General features: G+C 40.7%; 2 protein-coding genes across 2 annotated transcripts; one reads left to right on the forward strand and one right to left on the reverse strand.

The window, feature by feature from the left end:
• Positions 1–440: 440 nt before the first annotated feature.
• Positions 441–13944, forward strand: NEK4 (NIMA-related kinase 4; the record flags this gene model as incomplete). Its single annotated transcript, XM_010158137.1, is given in 16 exon segments — positions 441–707; positions 1480–1677; positions 2558–2665; positions 3399–3553; positions 4684–4785; positions 4787–4823; positions 5668–6093; positions 6515–6568; positions 6796–6963; positions 7853–7993; positions 8381–8447; positions 8840–8946; positions 10600–10688; positions 11342–11547; positions 12986–13119; positions 13852–13944. Coding segments are annotated over 16 exon segments (2352 nt in total), but the record flags the coding sequence as incomplete, so codon positions are not given.
• A 1267-nt stretch (positions 13945–15211) lies between these two features.
• SPCS1 (signal peptidase complex subunit 1 homolog (S. cerevisiae)) lies at positions 15212–17090 on the reverse strand. Its single transcript, XM_010158138.1, has 4 exons — positions 17085–17090; positions 16572–16631; positions 16170–16256; positions 15212–15334 (listed from the first exon to the last, which is right to left on the reverse strand). Exons 1-4 carry the CDS (start codon positions 17088–17090, stop codon positions 15212–15214), a joined length of 276 nt encoding a protein of 91 aa, XP_010156440.1.
• Between the last annotated feature and the right edge of the window lie 146 nt (positions 17091–17236).

A 17236-nucleotide genomic window follows, 5' to 3' on the forward strand; every position in this document is an offset into this window, starting at 1 on the left:
CAAAATAACTGTAGCTACATAACTTTTATCCTAGGCATCCATTGTCATTTTCTGTGTATGACTGCATACTTTCCTTTATGTTTTTTATATTTTTCAAGTTACTGTAGAAATGGCCCGTTTTGAGAGTAACTGTGATGAGCAAACAGATAATTCTGGCTTAAGAGATGATAGACACACAGTTAAAATGGGGAAGATACATGGGAATATTAGACAGAAAACCCCAAAGCACCACAACATTCCTCTTCAGAGTTTTATTCAGGAGGAGGGATAGAATATCCACACCTGTTCCATTTTTATGAGGTGCTAGACAAATTGCAATCTCTATATAGAATAACGTGGAGATTTCACATACCGTATTTCCTTTAGATTTGGGGAATTTCCTAGGGCTTCTGCGTAGTTACTTTCATGTCTCATAGTCTATCTTGCCATTTCTTTTACAGTATGTCATCAAAAAGTTAAACCTGAAAAATGCTTCCAACCGAGAGAGGAAAGCAGCAGAACAAGAGGCACAGTTGTTATCGCAGTTGAAACACCCAAACATAGTCGCCTACAGAGAGTCCTGGCAGGGGGAAGATGGCCTGTTGTACATTGTTATGGGCTTCTGCGAGGGAGGAGATCTGTATCACAAACTTAAAGAGCAGAAGGGCAAACTTTTGCCTGAGAACCAGGTGGTGGAATGGTTTGTGCAGATTGCCATGGCACTGCAGGTAAAATAAAGTGTAACTTTGTCAGCTTCAGATGGAAATTTAATTTGGCTCTTTCTGCATTTAAAAATTCCACAGCTGGGCTACAGATTTTGAATTCCTGAATTGGCTCAGGTAGCATCTAAATACAATCATTACTGGTACATTAAAAATGTTCACGGGTCGTCGATTCATCATTTCTGTTAAGTCTTATCTCTGTTGAAATGTGGTAATTGGAGGTTATCAAACTTTAAAGACAATTGTTGTCGTGATAAAGACCAGATATCTATGTTAGCACTAAGAAATAAGGAACCGGACAGAAAATTCTGTCTTGAAGTTGCCAGTTGTGATCACACTTGAGTCTAGAGTACTGTTGTTTGTTACAAGACTGATATTCCTCCCTGTTTACACAAAGCTCACATTGTATGAAATCCTCTGCAATGTTACACTTGCGACCAAGAAATGATTGTTGAGAAATGGAGGCAGCAGAAAGCGAGTTAAAGTCTGAGTCTTAACTTTCCATTTTTATTTCCTCATCTGCTGCTTTGTTAGAGCTGCACAGGGAGATTTTGCCAAAGCAGTGCCACATTTTGGGTCCGTGCCTGAATCAGTCATTATTAGTGGTAATTCCTTAACACTGTCTTTAGCAGGTGCACTCCTGACTTTGATAGTGATGTATGTGTCTTTTCTGCATTTGTATTTTCCCTCTTTGACTTGTGTAATGTGATTTTACTTTTCAGTGTAGAAGAAGCCATTAGGAGTTACTTAACTCTATTTATATGTGTTTTCCCCCCAGTATTTACATGAGAAGCACATCCTGCACAGAGATCTTAAAACGCAAAATGTTTTTCTGACACGAACAAATATAATCAAAGTGGGTGACCTGGGAATAGCCAGAGTGTTGGAAAACCAGTACGACATGGCCAGCACCCTCATAGGCACGCCGTACTACATGAGCCCTGAAGTCTTCTCGAACAAACCCTACAACTACAAGGTAAAGGATGTTACTGCAAATGTCATTTCTGCGTCATTGGGCAACTTGTTTTGTTCGTCTGAGAACTTTACGGTCTTATCTATTGTCTTTATTTTCTACTGATTCCAACTGGTTTTAATGTTTCCAAAGACCAAACAAAAGAATAGGATAGGGATTTGCAAGGACCTTTGCTTCTGGGACTGTGTCTGCTGCAGTAGGTGGGAATTCATAGCATGTGATAAGTTATCACAGCCAAGGTGTTGAGCAGGCTGCATGTACCTATCACAGCATGCCAATGTAAACAAAAATATCAGTCTGTTAGATAGGCACGTTTTCTAAATTTATTATATAACAGACTTTATACTCCGAAGTCTCTATTAGACATAACAGCAGCATTAACAAAAAAAAACTTAAGTAGAGAAATAAGCAGTGTTGCTGTGAATTTAAAATACAAAATAAAGCAAATGTGCTCTTGTATACCTGCTCAGCTCTTGCTGCAATCCGCATGCACCATAAATATGTCTACAGTGAGCAAGAGCTGAGGGGAGGCTGTTCTTCCAGTGAAAAAGCAGGAGATTTTAATTTCCAAGTCAGAATCAGTGTTGTACTTAAAACACTGTATGAAAGGCAACTTTCTACCTTTCTGTTCAGAAAAATCTGTTGATATACAGAAGAAAATAATTCACTTTATCAAAATTAAAATAGGGTGAAACCAAAGACAAAAGTTTGCAACAAAATTAAAATAGGATGAAACCAAAGACAAAAGTTTGCAATGGAATTTGGTCTTAATTAGTTCGCTGTCATTAAAAACCTCTTTGAAAGCAGGTGACTAAGTCTGGAGATGAAACTTCTGCAATCAATAAAAAGGTCCTAAAACTTTCTTCTTTCCACCTTTTTCCAGTCTGATGTTTGGGCATTGGGCTGCTGCGTTTACGAAATGGCTACATTGAAACATGCCTTTAATGCTAAAGACATGAACTCGTTGGTTTATCGGATTATTGAAGGAAAGGTAAAAGCTTCCAAAATTTTTTTATCTATGCTTGGATTTTCCATGTAGAACTTAAGATGATCTTTTCCAATCAGCAATACTGCATGGAGTTGAAAATATTTGTATTTTCCATGGAGAACTTAAGATGATCTTTTCCAATCAGCAATACTGCATGAAGTTGAAAATATTTTGCATGTTACGTGCATCATCATATACGTTGTAATATGCCATATGCAAGCATGGAATACCAGTCTTATGAGACCCAGGGAGTTAGCAATTTATAGGTATTTATAGACTTTCTTGTTACCCTTTTGATGTAACTAGTATATTGGTTAATTTTCAAAGATCTGAGATTACTTGCTTTCTAAATTTTGCTTCTGGCTTAAACATTGTGCAAAGAATTAACTCACTATCCATGTGATCCCATTTTCCTGTTAGGTTAGACTAGCTTGTTTAAGTATTTGTCTTGCTTTGGCATCTAATGAAGTTAAGGTGATTTATTTTATATAAATATTTAAGCCTATTCACAGAACTATTGATGTTAATAAAAAATGATGAGCAGTTCTTAGACAAAATGCTTAGAATTTCTATATTCTGTTTGATGTCAAGCACTTTAACTTCCAGTGTATGAAGAATAGTCCATTGTCTTAGGCAGAGTAGGTAGCTGAATATAACTGTTCTGCATCAGTAAACTCGCAGTAGCCTCTATTGACAGATATGTTAAATAATGTCGGACTTGCCTCTCCTTTTACAGTTGCCACCCATGCCAAAGGATTACAGCCCACAGTTGGTAGAAATAATACGGACTATGCTCAGTAAAAAACCTGAGGAAAGACCTAGTGTGAGAAGCATACTACGACAGCCATATATCAAGCACCAAATTGCTTTGTTTTTGGAAGCCACAAAGGCGTAAGATATTTTCATTGAGTGAAAATGTGCAAAATATTCATAGAATCATAGAATCATGGAATGGTTTGGGTTAGAAGGGACCTTAAAGCCCATCTAGTTCGAACCTCCCTGCCATGGGCAGGAACACCTTGCACTAGACCAGGTTGCTCCAAGCCTCATCCAGCCTGGCCTTGAACACTTCCAGGGATGGGGCATCCACAGCTTCTCTGGGCAACCTGTCCCAGTGCCTCACCACCCTCGCTGGGAAGAATTTCTTCCTGATACCCACTCTACACGTCCCCACTTTCAATTTAAACCCATTATCCCTTGTCCTGTCACTACAGGCCCTTGTAAAAAGTCCCCCCCAGCTTCCTTGTAGCCCCTTCAGGTACTGGAAGGGGCTATAAGGTCTCCCCGGAGCCTTCTCTTCTCCAGGCTGAACAAGCCCAACTCTCTCAGCCTTTCTTTGTAGGAGAGGTGCTCCAGCTCTCAGAGCATCTCTGTGGCCTCCTCTGGACTTGCTCATGTTACCTTGGTCTTTGGTTTACAACTTTTCCAGTTTTTTTGTAGCAGGATAGAATTAGTTCTGTTTATGTGCGGTTACAAGGCATGAACATAGAGTTTCTTTAGATACTTTGGTAAGTGGGAGGGGATTAGAATGGAAACCAGACAGCCAGTGCAGAGTAGAACTGTACAATGGCCAGGATTGCACAGCTTATTCAGAGAGTTTGGGAAAAAAAAAAAAAAAAGAAGCAGCACCCATATTTTCACGGAAGTGATAAGAAATGCACATCTTTCCATATGGTTCTTTGAGGCCACTTATCAGCTGAGAGTTGTAATACCAAGTTCCTTTTGATATTCACTAATATAATTATTTTTCTTTGTAGGCTTAGTCCATTATTTTACTGCTTCCAGATAGGACTGATGCTATGCAGAACAAGTGTGTATTGCTGGCAGTCTGAATGGTGGTTTTAAACTCCTTTTATAGGGAGGAAAATGAGTACGTTCTGCACAATCTGTTTAAAAAGCCCAGTATCTTATACTCTCTGTATTTAGGCTGTTTAGTGGAGTGGATTTTTTTAATTAGTATAATATAAAGAATTATCTTAAGGTCTTGTTGATTGAATGAGCAACTTTTATTTTCTTTACAGGAAAGCAGCCAGAAGTCATAAGAAAACAGTGAATTCTAAACCTAAAGATCCTTGTTCGGTGGTCTCAGTAAAGACTGAATCTCATAGCAGGAATAACACACCAAAACCACTCCTCTGAGCAACCCAGAAAATACAAAGTTGTGAGATAAATATTTTTTGTTTTTAAAAGAAAAACAAAACAAATGCCACATTTTCTAGAAGAAAAAAGCTCGTTTTTAGAAGAAGTGCCTTGAGCATTTGTGAGAACATAGATCTGGTTCCTAGCAGTGTGTAAAATTCATATTAAGGAAGGAATTGTGTTTAGGCAAGAGTGGAAGTAAATAAACAGCTGTGGATCAGTAAAACTAATAACAGTGTCTGGACTATAAGGTGCTAACTAAACAGCGTCCGGTTTTTCATTTGTGGGCCATTACATGAATTACTCAGGGAGTATTTGAGGTCAAATGTTTTTTTCAAGTATTTGAAGACAAGTGGTAGTCACTTTTAAGTATATGTGTTTTGACTGGAAAAAACTAATGATAGTTACAACCAAAAATTGTTTATTGTTAGAATTCTTTCCAGTGGTTAGAACAAATCTTTTGTAATGGTTAATCCTGTACTTGTTTTATTTTCTGTAATGAGTCTGCTGTTGTGGGTTTGAGCTGAAATACTGAATGTGTCTGGTGTAGTACATCTTAAAAACTGCTGGTAGTTGTTGGCCTCTCCTTTATGGAAGAGCCAAGGGAATACAACTTCTCTTTCATGCTCCTGGTCAAAAGCAGGTGTACTGCATGTGTAGAAAGCAGTGTCTGAAACATGTCATGTGCAAATGCAGCCTGTATCTCTTTGAAAATGAGGGTTGTGGCTTTTTTGAGGCTCTTAATCTGTAATAGATCGCAATGTCTTTTGCAATTTATGTACTCTGGTATGTAAATGATTATCCTTCATATGTGCATGATACCCAAAAGGTAATTAATTTTTAATTTGTTTTCCTTTTAATTCTAGAATGAAGAAGACTGCGTTATCAAAAATAAAGCCACCAAGTTTTGTCCCTCAGAGAAGCCAGCTGTGGAGTTGGAAAGGAGACCAAGCAATAATGATTTCAACAACATGGGAGACTCCTTAGCAACAGTTAGTGCAGTGAATATTGATATCTTACCATCTGACATGATGAAGTGCGGAAGTAAAAAGTGTGGCAGTGAGCATATTCTAGAGGATAATAAAGCAGAGTATTTAAATGTTCCGAGGAATTCTAAAATAACATCCAGCAGCCCACCAATTAAGGAAGATGGAGTACAGCAAAGCTCAAAGAAAGCTTTTAAAGCTGAAAACATTGAGTCTAAGCCGTCTTCTGTTGATGCTGTAGAAGATGGTGGTGACACTTTGAAACTCCTGCAGCCTGTATCTAAAGACCAAAAGCAAACTGACCTGGTAAGGCATTTATGCTTACTTGAAATAGACATTGAAATAGATTTAACTAATGGCCAGCTCTTAAAATTTAGGACCTGCTGCATAAGTAGGATGCTACTGATGCAATTAATGAGATGCTTAAGTAGTGGGGAGCCTTGACTTCAGATTTGCAAAGGCAACATGGTGAAATAGTTTTAGGCTTTCATCTAGGTGATGGAAAATCTGGTTTTAGAGGGAACAACAATTTTCCAGCTGAGAAGAAAGTTGGTAAGAATAGTTTTGTTACTTCTTTGTTCTGTGTTCTAAGTAGGGCTGGCTAATCTCAAGTTGGTCCTGGTTTGGATTAGGAGCTAATAGGTGGTGATGGTCTTTTCATTGCATTTTGGTCTACAATGAGATTTTCCTATGCACTTTTCTAATGAGAAGTCATTATCTGTTGTAGAGCTTGGATTCTACTGAAAAGCTGCTAGCACCCTTTGCTCCTGTTGTAATTCAAGTGAGTGTCTTCTTTGAAGGTTTGGTATCCTAAAGCACTGGTACAGCAGGTATTTCTTTCTAAATGTGCGTCAAGTAAGAGTTCATTGTGGTTGGCACTGTGATGCATTAAGGTGGTTGCAGTCCAAATAGTCAAGGGGCCTGTGTTGGGTTTTATTTTTTTTCTTTTATATGTATAAATTTGGAAATGACAGGTCTACGTGTTTTAAAAACGCTTTTACTTATTAGGATGACGTCTGTCGTGGAGCTTCAGGAGATGCACAGGAAAAAATTACCTCCCACTTGCAGCCTCATAGTTCTGTCAGTGAACCCTCTCTCTCAGGGCAGCGACAACCCTCTCTCTCCCGGCAGCGACGGCAGCAGAAAAGAGAGTTAGCTGAAGTCTGTTCAGAGAAGGTGCAGCTGTTCAAAAAATAATTCTTCTCTTTCCTTTAGACTCCTGCGGTTTTCACTCTTTAAAAATGAGACCTGTTTTTTCAGAAAGGGTGGGGGTTTTATGTGTTGTTTCATGTGTATCTGTATAACTTCACTGGTAACAAAATGCAGAACGCTCAAGATGTCCTTTAGAAGCAGTCTGTGCAAATCTTTGAAAACCTCAATAACCCTCACAAGTGTGAGGTGGGTGGCCCAGGTGGGTGCAGGGAAACGCAGTGAACTGAGGGCATTGCCTTTGCTGTGTTAGTCTTTGCTAGCAGTTGCCCTCAGGACTTCTCACTGTTTGTGACCACAAAATGAGTAGCAGTACTTTTCCTGACTGTGGTGGGTAAGGCTACTTGTAGCAGGTCACAGATTACTGGTATTTTAGAACAGACGTGTAATGGCTGTCCTGAGCTCATGAGTGCAAACTCGAGGAAGAAAATCTTGGACCGTACACATGCACGTGAGACAGGGCTCCTGTCAGTGCTCCCACACTGAGCAGAGAGATTTCGTTGGGAAGGGCACCGGCTGTACAAGAATAGAGAAGAACATGATTTGTTTTCCGTATGATACCCTATTTTTCTCTTGAATTTTGCTGTTTAAGGGTGGGGACAGTTGTTGCAAAAGCGTTGGCTGAAAGATAGTCTGGGAGGAGGGGGGGACAAGATGCAGAGATGGGGAGAATCCGGGAAGTGAATGAGGCAGATAATGTGGAGGGAGAGGGATGAAGCTGGGAGGTGTGAGTAGGTTACAGTAGGGTCCAAAACCTCTGGCATCCAGCTTTACCATGCAAGAATGTCTTCTAGATGGGAGAGTACTTTAACTTTTAATAAAAAAGGTATAAATTCTTGTTCCCTTCTCTTTCAAGTTCAGAGCAGCTGCTCCTCGGCCTTTACCTTTTCCTTCTGACATGAGCAGGAAGACGACACAGAGGCATGCAGAGCAGCATGCTGCTGAAGTCTCTGAATCTGTAAATAGCACCAAAACCAGTCAAGTTGCCATTTCAAAGGTTGGTGCTGAATACTCTGTCACCTTATTTTTGTCTCTCGTTCCTTCGGAGGAGTTTATTTTCTGAGTATGTGCACAGTGAGTAAAGAAATGTGTAGTGGCTTCCTACCTAAAGGAAGTCCTGACAAGCACCTGGTCAGCGTGGGATGAGAAGTTGCCTTGCCAAACCAGGCTGGGCAGAAGCTCCTTTTCTAGAGTGTATGTTAATCTCATTGACCAAGGCCATTTTGTAGTAAATAATTAAGCATTAAGCACAGCTAGATGATCAGAAGGTCTGCTTTAATAGCTCATTCTTGCATGTCAGTTGAAAAAGTTTTTTTTTTTCCTGATTAGATTACAAAAGCCACGGTGATGATTGTTAATTAATATCAATTAACTTCTTTTAAAGGAGCGGCCCTTGTCAGCAAGGGAACGAAGGCGGCTGAAACAGTCTCAGGAGGAGATGTTTCCCTCTGGTAATTTTTATGTTTGCATGTTAAGATTCTGTGTATAAGTAGGCTGATAACCTCTTTGTGTAGAAATTACAACTTGCTGTCTGCTTTTCACTAACATCTTCAGAAGGATGCACTGAGGGTCTAGTTCTGTGTTAAAAAATATCTGTTAACATGTCTGTATTCTTCTGCTTCTTAGTTATGTTCAGTTGTGTTTAGTGGTGACAACTAGTCTTTGAAATGTAGGCGAAGCGCAGAATTCCACCTTTCAGATAGAAGCTTCAGCGTTTCAGTTAGCAGAATACCTGCCTGCCTGTGTTCTGCCAGGTGATAGACTTCTTTCTTGCATGAGCATGAAACTAATTCAAAATACATGCAACTACGTTGTAAATCTTGTAAAAACATCATCTTTCCAGTGATTCCAGCAAGACGAATGTCAAATAGTGCAGTAGCTGAAGCAAAATCACATATGGAAAATTATGTAAAAGTTACTCAGTCCTCATCAGATCCCAGCATTTCTCAGGTAAATTGGGGTCATCTGCTTTGAAAATGTTATTTCAATATTTTCCTTCCACTTGTCAGAGATGAAATCTCTTACTGATTGTTATGGGCGCTCTGAATTGCAGCGTTTATTTTATTTTGGGAAGGGAGACGTTTATCCTGAACTAAAGCCTCAGTTAGAGATGAATAGTCTGCTTTAAATTTCCATTAACACAGAATCATAGAATGGTTTGGGTTGGGAGGGACCCCAAAGACCATCCAGTTCCAACCGCCCTGACATGGGCAGGGACACCTTCCACTAGACCAGGTTGCTCCAAGCCTCATCCAGCCTGGCCTTGGACACTTCCAGGGATGGGGCATCCACAGCTTCTCTGGGCAACCTGTCCCAGTGCCTCAGCACCCTCTCAGGGAAGAATTTCCTCCTGATATCCAATCTAAACGTCCCCACTTTCAATTTAAACCCGTTACCCCTTGTCCTGTCACTACAGGCCCTTGTAAAAAGTCCCCCCCAGCTTCCTTGTAGCCCCTTCAGGCACTGGAAGGTGCTATAAGGTCTCCCCAGAGCCTTCTCTTCTCCAGGCTGAACAAGCCCAACTCTCTCAGCCTGTGCCCATAGCAGAGGGGCTCCAGCCCTCAGAGCATCTCTGTGGCCTCCTCTGGACTCGCTCCAAGCAGTCTATATCCTTCTGATGTTGAGGGCTCCACGGCTGGACACAGCACTCCAGGTGGGGTCTCAGGAGAGCAGAGTAGAGGGGGAGAATTGCCACACTACCTTTAATCTGGTACCTCTCATTTGCCTTTGGTAGTGGTATTTGAGCTTTTTTTTTTTAATCTGCAGTGATGTTAAGTGCATGCATTTATGTACTGGCAATAAGGAATAGTTGCTAGATAAAAAGTGAGGAGTTTCTGTTAACGTTTTCTTCCTTGTCTAATTAGAAAGTCTTTTTTAAGATCTTATACATTGGACAGAATCTTCTACAACATCAGGGGAACATTATTAATACCAATAAGTGCAGAATAGTAACCGGGGGGGGAAATTTAGTCTGAAATTTCAGAGTGTAGGGTCTTTTCCTCAGCCTGGCCCTTGCATGGAAGGTGTTTTGCATGTTTTACCTATGTGTCTATGCTTATAACTGGCATCTGAATGCAAAAGCTGAGATTACATGAGCTGTATGTACATGTGCTAGTGATGTTTTCACATACTGTGCAGTGCACTGAACACAACTTCAGGGAAACAAGTGGTTGAAGTCTGCATATATTTTAGGGAATGCTGAGAACTTAATGAACTGATTAATATGTATTTAAATATTATTTTAAAATGTTTATTAAAGACTAATGGACAGGCTAAGGGTGTAGTGACTTTGTCAGTTCCAAGCCAACTATGTTATAAACACACATGATTTAATTGTTTTTAATAGGGGCACTCGGTGAAGCGTTTGTAGGGGTTAAAACTGCACGAATGAGATGTAATGCTAGACAAATAAGCATTTTGTAAAGTATGTCCTATATATTAGCTTGTATTTAAAACCAAAGGCTACACCTTTTAAATATTATTAAGCTGAGTCTGTAAAAATATGCTTGTTGAGTTTTTCTATGTAAGAAAAGTAATTCATGCTATATTGATAAATGACTTTCGACTATTAGAAATTTTGTCATCTATTCCCTCCTCACTTAGAGAGAGAGAGTAACCCACTGCCTGTCTGATGATGAGTTAAGCTCTTCCACAAGCTCTACAGACAAGTCTGATGGCGATTCCAAGGAGAAGTAAGTATTGTGTTTCATACTGCACAGGAGTTTTCACTGATAGCTTGGACCTTGACTTGGAGTGGAAAATGGCAGGAATTGCTTTCATACTTTATTTCTACTTAGGGAGTGATTGAAGAAATATGTGATGCATAAAGAAAAACTCCATTTAATTGTTGCCCCTCTGTGACTATAAACTTTCCATGCTGAACTTTCTGGGACATGTGGCTGTGTACCTCTGTGTTTTGTCAGCTGTAGCTTCCCAGCAAACCAGTCTTCTAGCATCAAAGGACGTACGCTGTCAGAGTGCATTAAAAACTTGAGTTTGAAGGTGCCAATATGCTTCCTTTCCACTGTGGATGAGGCAGAATTTATTTCTCATTTTGTCAGCGTAAGCAACTTTTCAAAGAACGTGACTTGTTGCATTACCACAAGGGCAGCTGCACAGGTAGCAGTAGCCGCAAGGGTTGCCAGTTGTTGCTGGGTGAACGGGCTCTCAGCCTTCGTTAGATGAAATACGGCTGACGTCGCGTTGCTGGTGATAAAACTGCTGCACCACAAGATGTAATTTAAGCTGGAGTACTTAGCAGGACCTTGCTAAACTTCCTCTGAATGCAAGGTGGAAGTTGCATCGCGAATGGTGACTGAATTACATCTTTCTTCTCCTCTACTAGAAAAAGCAGTGTGACCGAGATGAATGACTTGGTGCAGCTAATGACACAGACCCTGAAAATGGACTCTAAGGAGAACTCTGAATACTGTGTAACCTCGACTCCAGCCCCCAAGTTTAAACTGCATAGAAAATACCGAGACACTTTGATTTTGCATGGAAAAACACCTGGTGATTCAGAGGAATTCAAAGTTGAAGAGATTCCTTTAGGTCTGTTGCTCTGCTACTGCTTTAAATGACTGATTGCCAGCTGCCACTAACCAAAGAAAACCTGCCAGTGGGCAACAGAGCACAATCCACACTTTGTTCTCAAGGCTTGACAGTGCATATAGAAGTAAACACCTTTCTGAATAATTTTGTGTGCAAAAGTGCTGTAGTTGTGGTTTACTTACCAGTTAAAGGAGGGTGTGATCGATCTGTGTAATTATTAATGAAGAGAGGAAGCTGGGCTGCAGTATGATTCTCCCCCCTCCACGTGACTTATACTTAAAAGCTTCCAGAATGAACAGTTGGCACGGAGTATTTTGAAATAAGATTTTTAAGGCATTCAGATGATTTGATGGCTGTAACGCTTTGAGGTATGGACAAGGCTGAAATGGTGCACAAAGCATTAAACACAGGTTTGTTATGAGTATACACGTTCATCCTCATCGCAGAATTTGGGCAAGCTTTGCTTGGGTGTTCGCTACGACTGCACTTACTGTGCAACAGGAGCGAGTAGGTAGGTGATTGAAGTCCCAGACCTTCTTGTGCACACATGTTCTGAGTGTAAGGAGTCTGCTTGTAACTGGGCTGGTGACAGAGCAATGGGAGAACACTGGATTTTACTCTGACAGGTTGATTCTCCATAGCTGCAGGGAAATACACTGGAGGAATTTAAACAGGTGAGACAGAATGTTGAAGGTACAAACTTGAGTGGTAATTTTTTTTTTTTCTGTCCATTTTTCTCACTCTTAAATATTGCAGAGTGAGATCCTACAGCTATTTATTTGGGGTGACAGGGCTTCTGAATTTCTAAGCCGAAACTTATTTTAAGTAGGTATTTTATTTCCAGAAGGTGATCCATCCTGTGAAAGAAGTGTTGGTGATTTCAGTGGTTTCAGAGCAACCTCGTGTTCTCAGTGAAGTTCCTTTACGAAATGACGATCTCTTGGCAGCTACAGCTGAGGAGCAGGAGTCAAAGGCTGTTGAGACAAACAGGCAGATGGCAGAACTGATGCCATTAGTGCTTTACAGTGATTAAGCTGGTTTTACATTTGATGTAAATACAGATGATTGAATTATTCTCAAAATATTTGGGTGGTGGTGTAGTATTAGAGAATAATAGATATTATGTGAATGAAAATGAGTATAGTATACAGGAACCACCTGAAACGAAGCTACAGAGACCTGATCGTGCCAACTGTGTCTGCATTTACTTTGTACTGTCCAGTGGCTTAAGAGTTAGTGTCTGAGTGCCCCTGATTCACCACGCTAGATCATTCTAGCTGGCCAGTTCAGACCATTGCTTCATGCACACGGTAAGCTGGAACTCTGTGCTAATGCACTGTCTACGCCATATTATTCTGCACAGGGTCTGAAAATTGACTGTACCGAGAGTAACTATTACTGCAGTGGTTTTTTGTTTGTTTGTTTGTTTTTTAAATAGGTATGTTGCCTGTTCCTGACAAGATTAGGAGAATGGTCGAAATCCTGAGATCTGATGTGGTGCAAGGATTGGGAGTGAAACTTCTTGAGGAGGCGTACAGCATCATGGAAGAAGACGATGAAGTGAAGAGAGAGGTGAATGACTGTCACATTAAAACTTTAATTTCTTTATAAACCTAGATAAATGAGCAGGGTCGTCACTTCCCCCCTCACCCAGCCTTTTTAGATATTGATGTAGTAGTGCAAACCTCAATTCCAAAATGTGTTTATGTGGTCACTGGCAGGCAAAGCCCTAAGTGTATTGTCATTTTCAGTCTCACAAAAGTTTGATTCTGGATGTGGACTGTGTTCAGCCACAAATCCTTCAGACAGCACAGGAGCTTTAGAACTGCACCATGGTCCCCGAGTTTGTGGAAGATGTAAGGGATGTGAGTAACTTCACTCAGTGGTATTTCTCCAATAATAATTTCTTTTGAACTGTAGGTTTCTTTGCCTTCACATTACTTTGCCTAATGCCCCTTATGTCCAGAGTGGGAAACAGCTTAATGTTCATTCCAGACAGAGGCGAGTGAGCAATACCCCTGGCTCATTTGATTCAAAACTTGGTTACAAATAAAACGCTGTATGAGTAAGTACAACCAGTGAAGATCTGCTTTAGATTTTAAATGATTCAGTGGGATTTGGAATGCTCTCGCCTTCAGACAATAAAGACTCTTCCATGGTTCTTCCCTCCCATCTGTGTTGTCAAACTTCACATGCTGCTTTCACCTGAGTGCTTAGTTTTGTGGGGGGTTGTTGTTAATACTGTGGTAGTTCCTCCTTTGTTCAACGCCAATAAATTTGGTGGGATTTTTGTGTTCTAACCAGCTGCAGTTGCGGGAACGCATGGGAGACAAGTATGCGACTTACAGCGCGAAGGCACGCCACCTGAAATTTCTCGAAGAAAATGTGAAGCTCTGAGCACAGCTTCTTCCTTAGAGAAAAGGACAGGGAAACCGGACCAGCTTACAAAGCACATTTATCCACTGACCTTCTTTACTGGAATAAGGAGGTGAACTTGCAAAAAACATTACAGTTTTTGTAGTAATATTTTTCATGTTAAAATGTGAACCCGGCTATCACTTTCTCAGAAGAGAAACTGTTTACTTTTGGTTTTATTCTCTTAATTAAACTTCTAAAAGTTGCTTTTTTTAGATGCAAAGAGGGACAGATACCAGGTTTTGTATACAAAGGTGTGTGAAAAAAAATGTTTTGATTTAAATTTGTTATAACAAAAGGCGGGGTCATATACTACATATAGTAACAAAGTCTGTGCCAAGGCTACGGTGCGATAGGTTATAAGCTTTTACATCAAACACTGGCGAGAATTTAGCAGGCAGGCAGAGTTACTTATTTTTGTAGCACCAAAAGCACTGCAGGTTCTGTAAATTGCCCAGTTAAAGTGCTGAAGGGGGGGGCTGTACTACTTTTAAACAGAGCCTTTGCTTTTGTGTCTTATTGCTAAGGCGATCACCAAGGTGGTGGAAAGTATTTGGTAACTGGAGAAAATAAGCCTGAAAATGTGTGAAAGGAACACAACCATGGTTACCATGGTCCCAGCTGGAGAAATCCCTTTGCCTTACAAATACTAATTCCTTTAAGGAATCAGAGTGCCCAAGACCAGGGTTGCTTAGGGAAATAGGCATCTTCCCTTTTCCCGTTCTTTGCACCTAGATTGTTTCACTACACATGCCTGGGCAGTGTCATGTAGCATCACTACAGAAAAAGCACGTGTTCTTTTTAAAAGATAAAGAAATCAAAAGGGAATTGAATTTGCAAAATAAAATTTTAAATACACACCCTGTCTCTTTCCCTGCCTCTGGCTTAAATGTTGTAACCTCCAGCACCTATGAGGGAGACAAATGTCCGTAGTAAAAAGTGCAAGAGCTGTGGATCCTGCTGCCTCTCACATACCAGGTGCTCAAGTGACAAGGTTTCAAGAGCTGTTGTATTATGCAGAGTCAAGATGTTACTTTCTCTACCCAGGCAAATTTATATTACACAACAAATGCCACTCTGTAACCTGCAAGATTTAGAGAGCCGTCATGCTCTCTGCAGATCTTGGTTTTACTACTTTGTATATTAGCACCAGTAACAAAAAAACCAAACACTAAGCCAGAAAGGATCTCCCAGTGGAAATGCATTTAACAAACTTCAGCAAAGTAACAGCATGAAGGACCACGTTCTTTTAGCTTTTAGCATGCCTCTTGGGCTTTCTGTCTGCTGGCTTCTTTTCTTCCGTTCCCGACTCCTGCACAGGTAGCCACTTCAGAGGATTGCGACGGTACATAGGCCACGGCGGGAGCGTTAGCTTAGAGAAAAGGAATGAAGTCAGAACATAAGTCTTCTGTACAGCTTGTCAGGAAAAATCTCATTGCCTAACTATTGCACCAGTTAGTCTTAAAGTTCATACAATTTCATAGTAAAAGTTTCATATTTCATATGTTTCAATTTCATAGTTTTCTGTGTGTAGTCTACATTGCATGCTGCATAGTCATGCTTAAGTAAGCACGACTAAAGGACCTCAAGCTCATTGCAAGGAGGAGGATGCAGCACCCATCCTACAGAAACATGGATAACCCTGGACCCTGAGGGAACACCGGCATCCCAGCCCCTCTCTCATCTCTGAAACCTTCCCACTAACTGCTATCATAGATAAGTGACTGCAGCAAGGAAACTCCAGACACCTTTAGATCAAGAAAGCAGCAGATGGATGATGATGCCATAGAATTATAGTGGCTTTTCAACACAGTAGTGCATGTGTGTTACAATGTGATTTGACCAATCACTTCTTATCTGAATGCTTGAAGGGTGGAAGAACCGTGTGTGAAACCACATTTGGTGAGCCCCAGCTGGAACAAGGCACCTCAGGCACTTTTAAGCTTGGCTTAAAAGTAACTTTTAATTGAAAAACTAATTCAAAAGCAGTATTAAACTGCAGTGTTCTCTTAAAATCTTACTAGCATTTGTGAAAAGGCACTTACTGGCTTGTAAAGCACTTTTCTACAGATCAAAGTAGCTATGTATTAACAATCTGAATTACACAGCAAACATTTGTCTGTGCTGACAGCCTCTTAATTTAAGGATTATTTCAGGTTAAATAGTGCATGTGTTTTCTGGTTTTGGCAAAAAAACCCCGTTCTTACCAAACATGATAAAGCAAATCCAGCCATAACTATGTAAACAGTCCATCCAAACTGCTCAGTGATGTATCCACAGATGAAACCAATTACCTGGAAAAAATAATCAAACTTTAAACAAGCAAAACTATTTCCCATGTCATGATTAATTTGGAGGTGGGGAGAGAAGGAAAAAAAAAATACAGGTTTTTCAAAAGCACAGTTCACACATCTTTCTAACCTGGTGTTCAAAACTGTAAGCTAATACTGAAAGATTGAAAGAAGAAAAGTTTAATCCATGACAGCCCCTCTGATATGTCTAAAGTTTCTAGTGCCCCAGTGAAGCCAACCAATCAGTCAAAAACCCCTTGCTTGTAAGATTAGAAAACAAAACCATTAGGTTATCACCCATAGTTCTAGTATACTTACTGCAGAGACAAGAATGATTCCTTGAAAAATCTGTTCTGCTAATTTTTGGCCCTTGTAGTCCTGTAAAAAAGAGATTATTGGGTTTTTGTTACTTACTCTGAACTCTAACCTACCAGTTAAACTCTTTCAGGTTTGAGCCTAGAGTCAGGCTCACCACGGTTCCCAGCTTTTTTGTTCAACTTTCAATCCCTAGAATTATTTTTCTTACAGTGTCTGGATTTCAAGTGTCAAAGAATTGAGCTCTTTATTCACCTCCCCTACAGCCTTGACCACATCACCTGGAATAATAGCAAGCACCGTCTGTTCAGGATGAGTAACGCAAGTTCGGAGTATCACCGACGTTAGCTTAGTTCGCTCTGTGAGAGCTGTAACGCCACAAGCGAGGGTGTGTGATCGGTGTGTGATCGAGGGGATACGGGATGTGTCACCGGTGTTTGCAGGACTTTAGAAAAGGCGGCTCTCGCCGAGATCACTTCGCCTTCCGGCTGTGACCGGCGCACAGCTGCGCGTTACCGTCATTTTACAGCACATTAAACCCCGACTTTCAAAAACCCCAAATCACACGAAGTACGCGCTCCGCAGCCCCGGCGGCGGCTCCCCCGGCGCAGGTGCCAACACCGCACAGAGGACGGGGAACGCCACGCGCTGCCGTGTCGACGGGGCGA

This window comes from Eurypyga helias, unplaced genomic scaffold (assembly GCF_000690775.1).
Source record: "Eurypyga helias isolate BGI_N326 unplaced genomic scaffold, ASM69077v1 scaffold36708, whole genome shotgun sequence".
Taxonomy (NCBI): Eukaryota; Metazoa; Chordata; class Aves; order Eurypygiformes; family Eurypygidae; genus Eurypyga; species Eurypyga helias.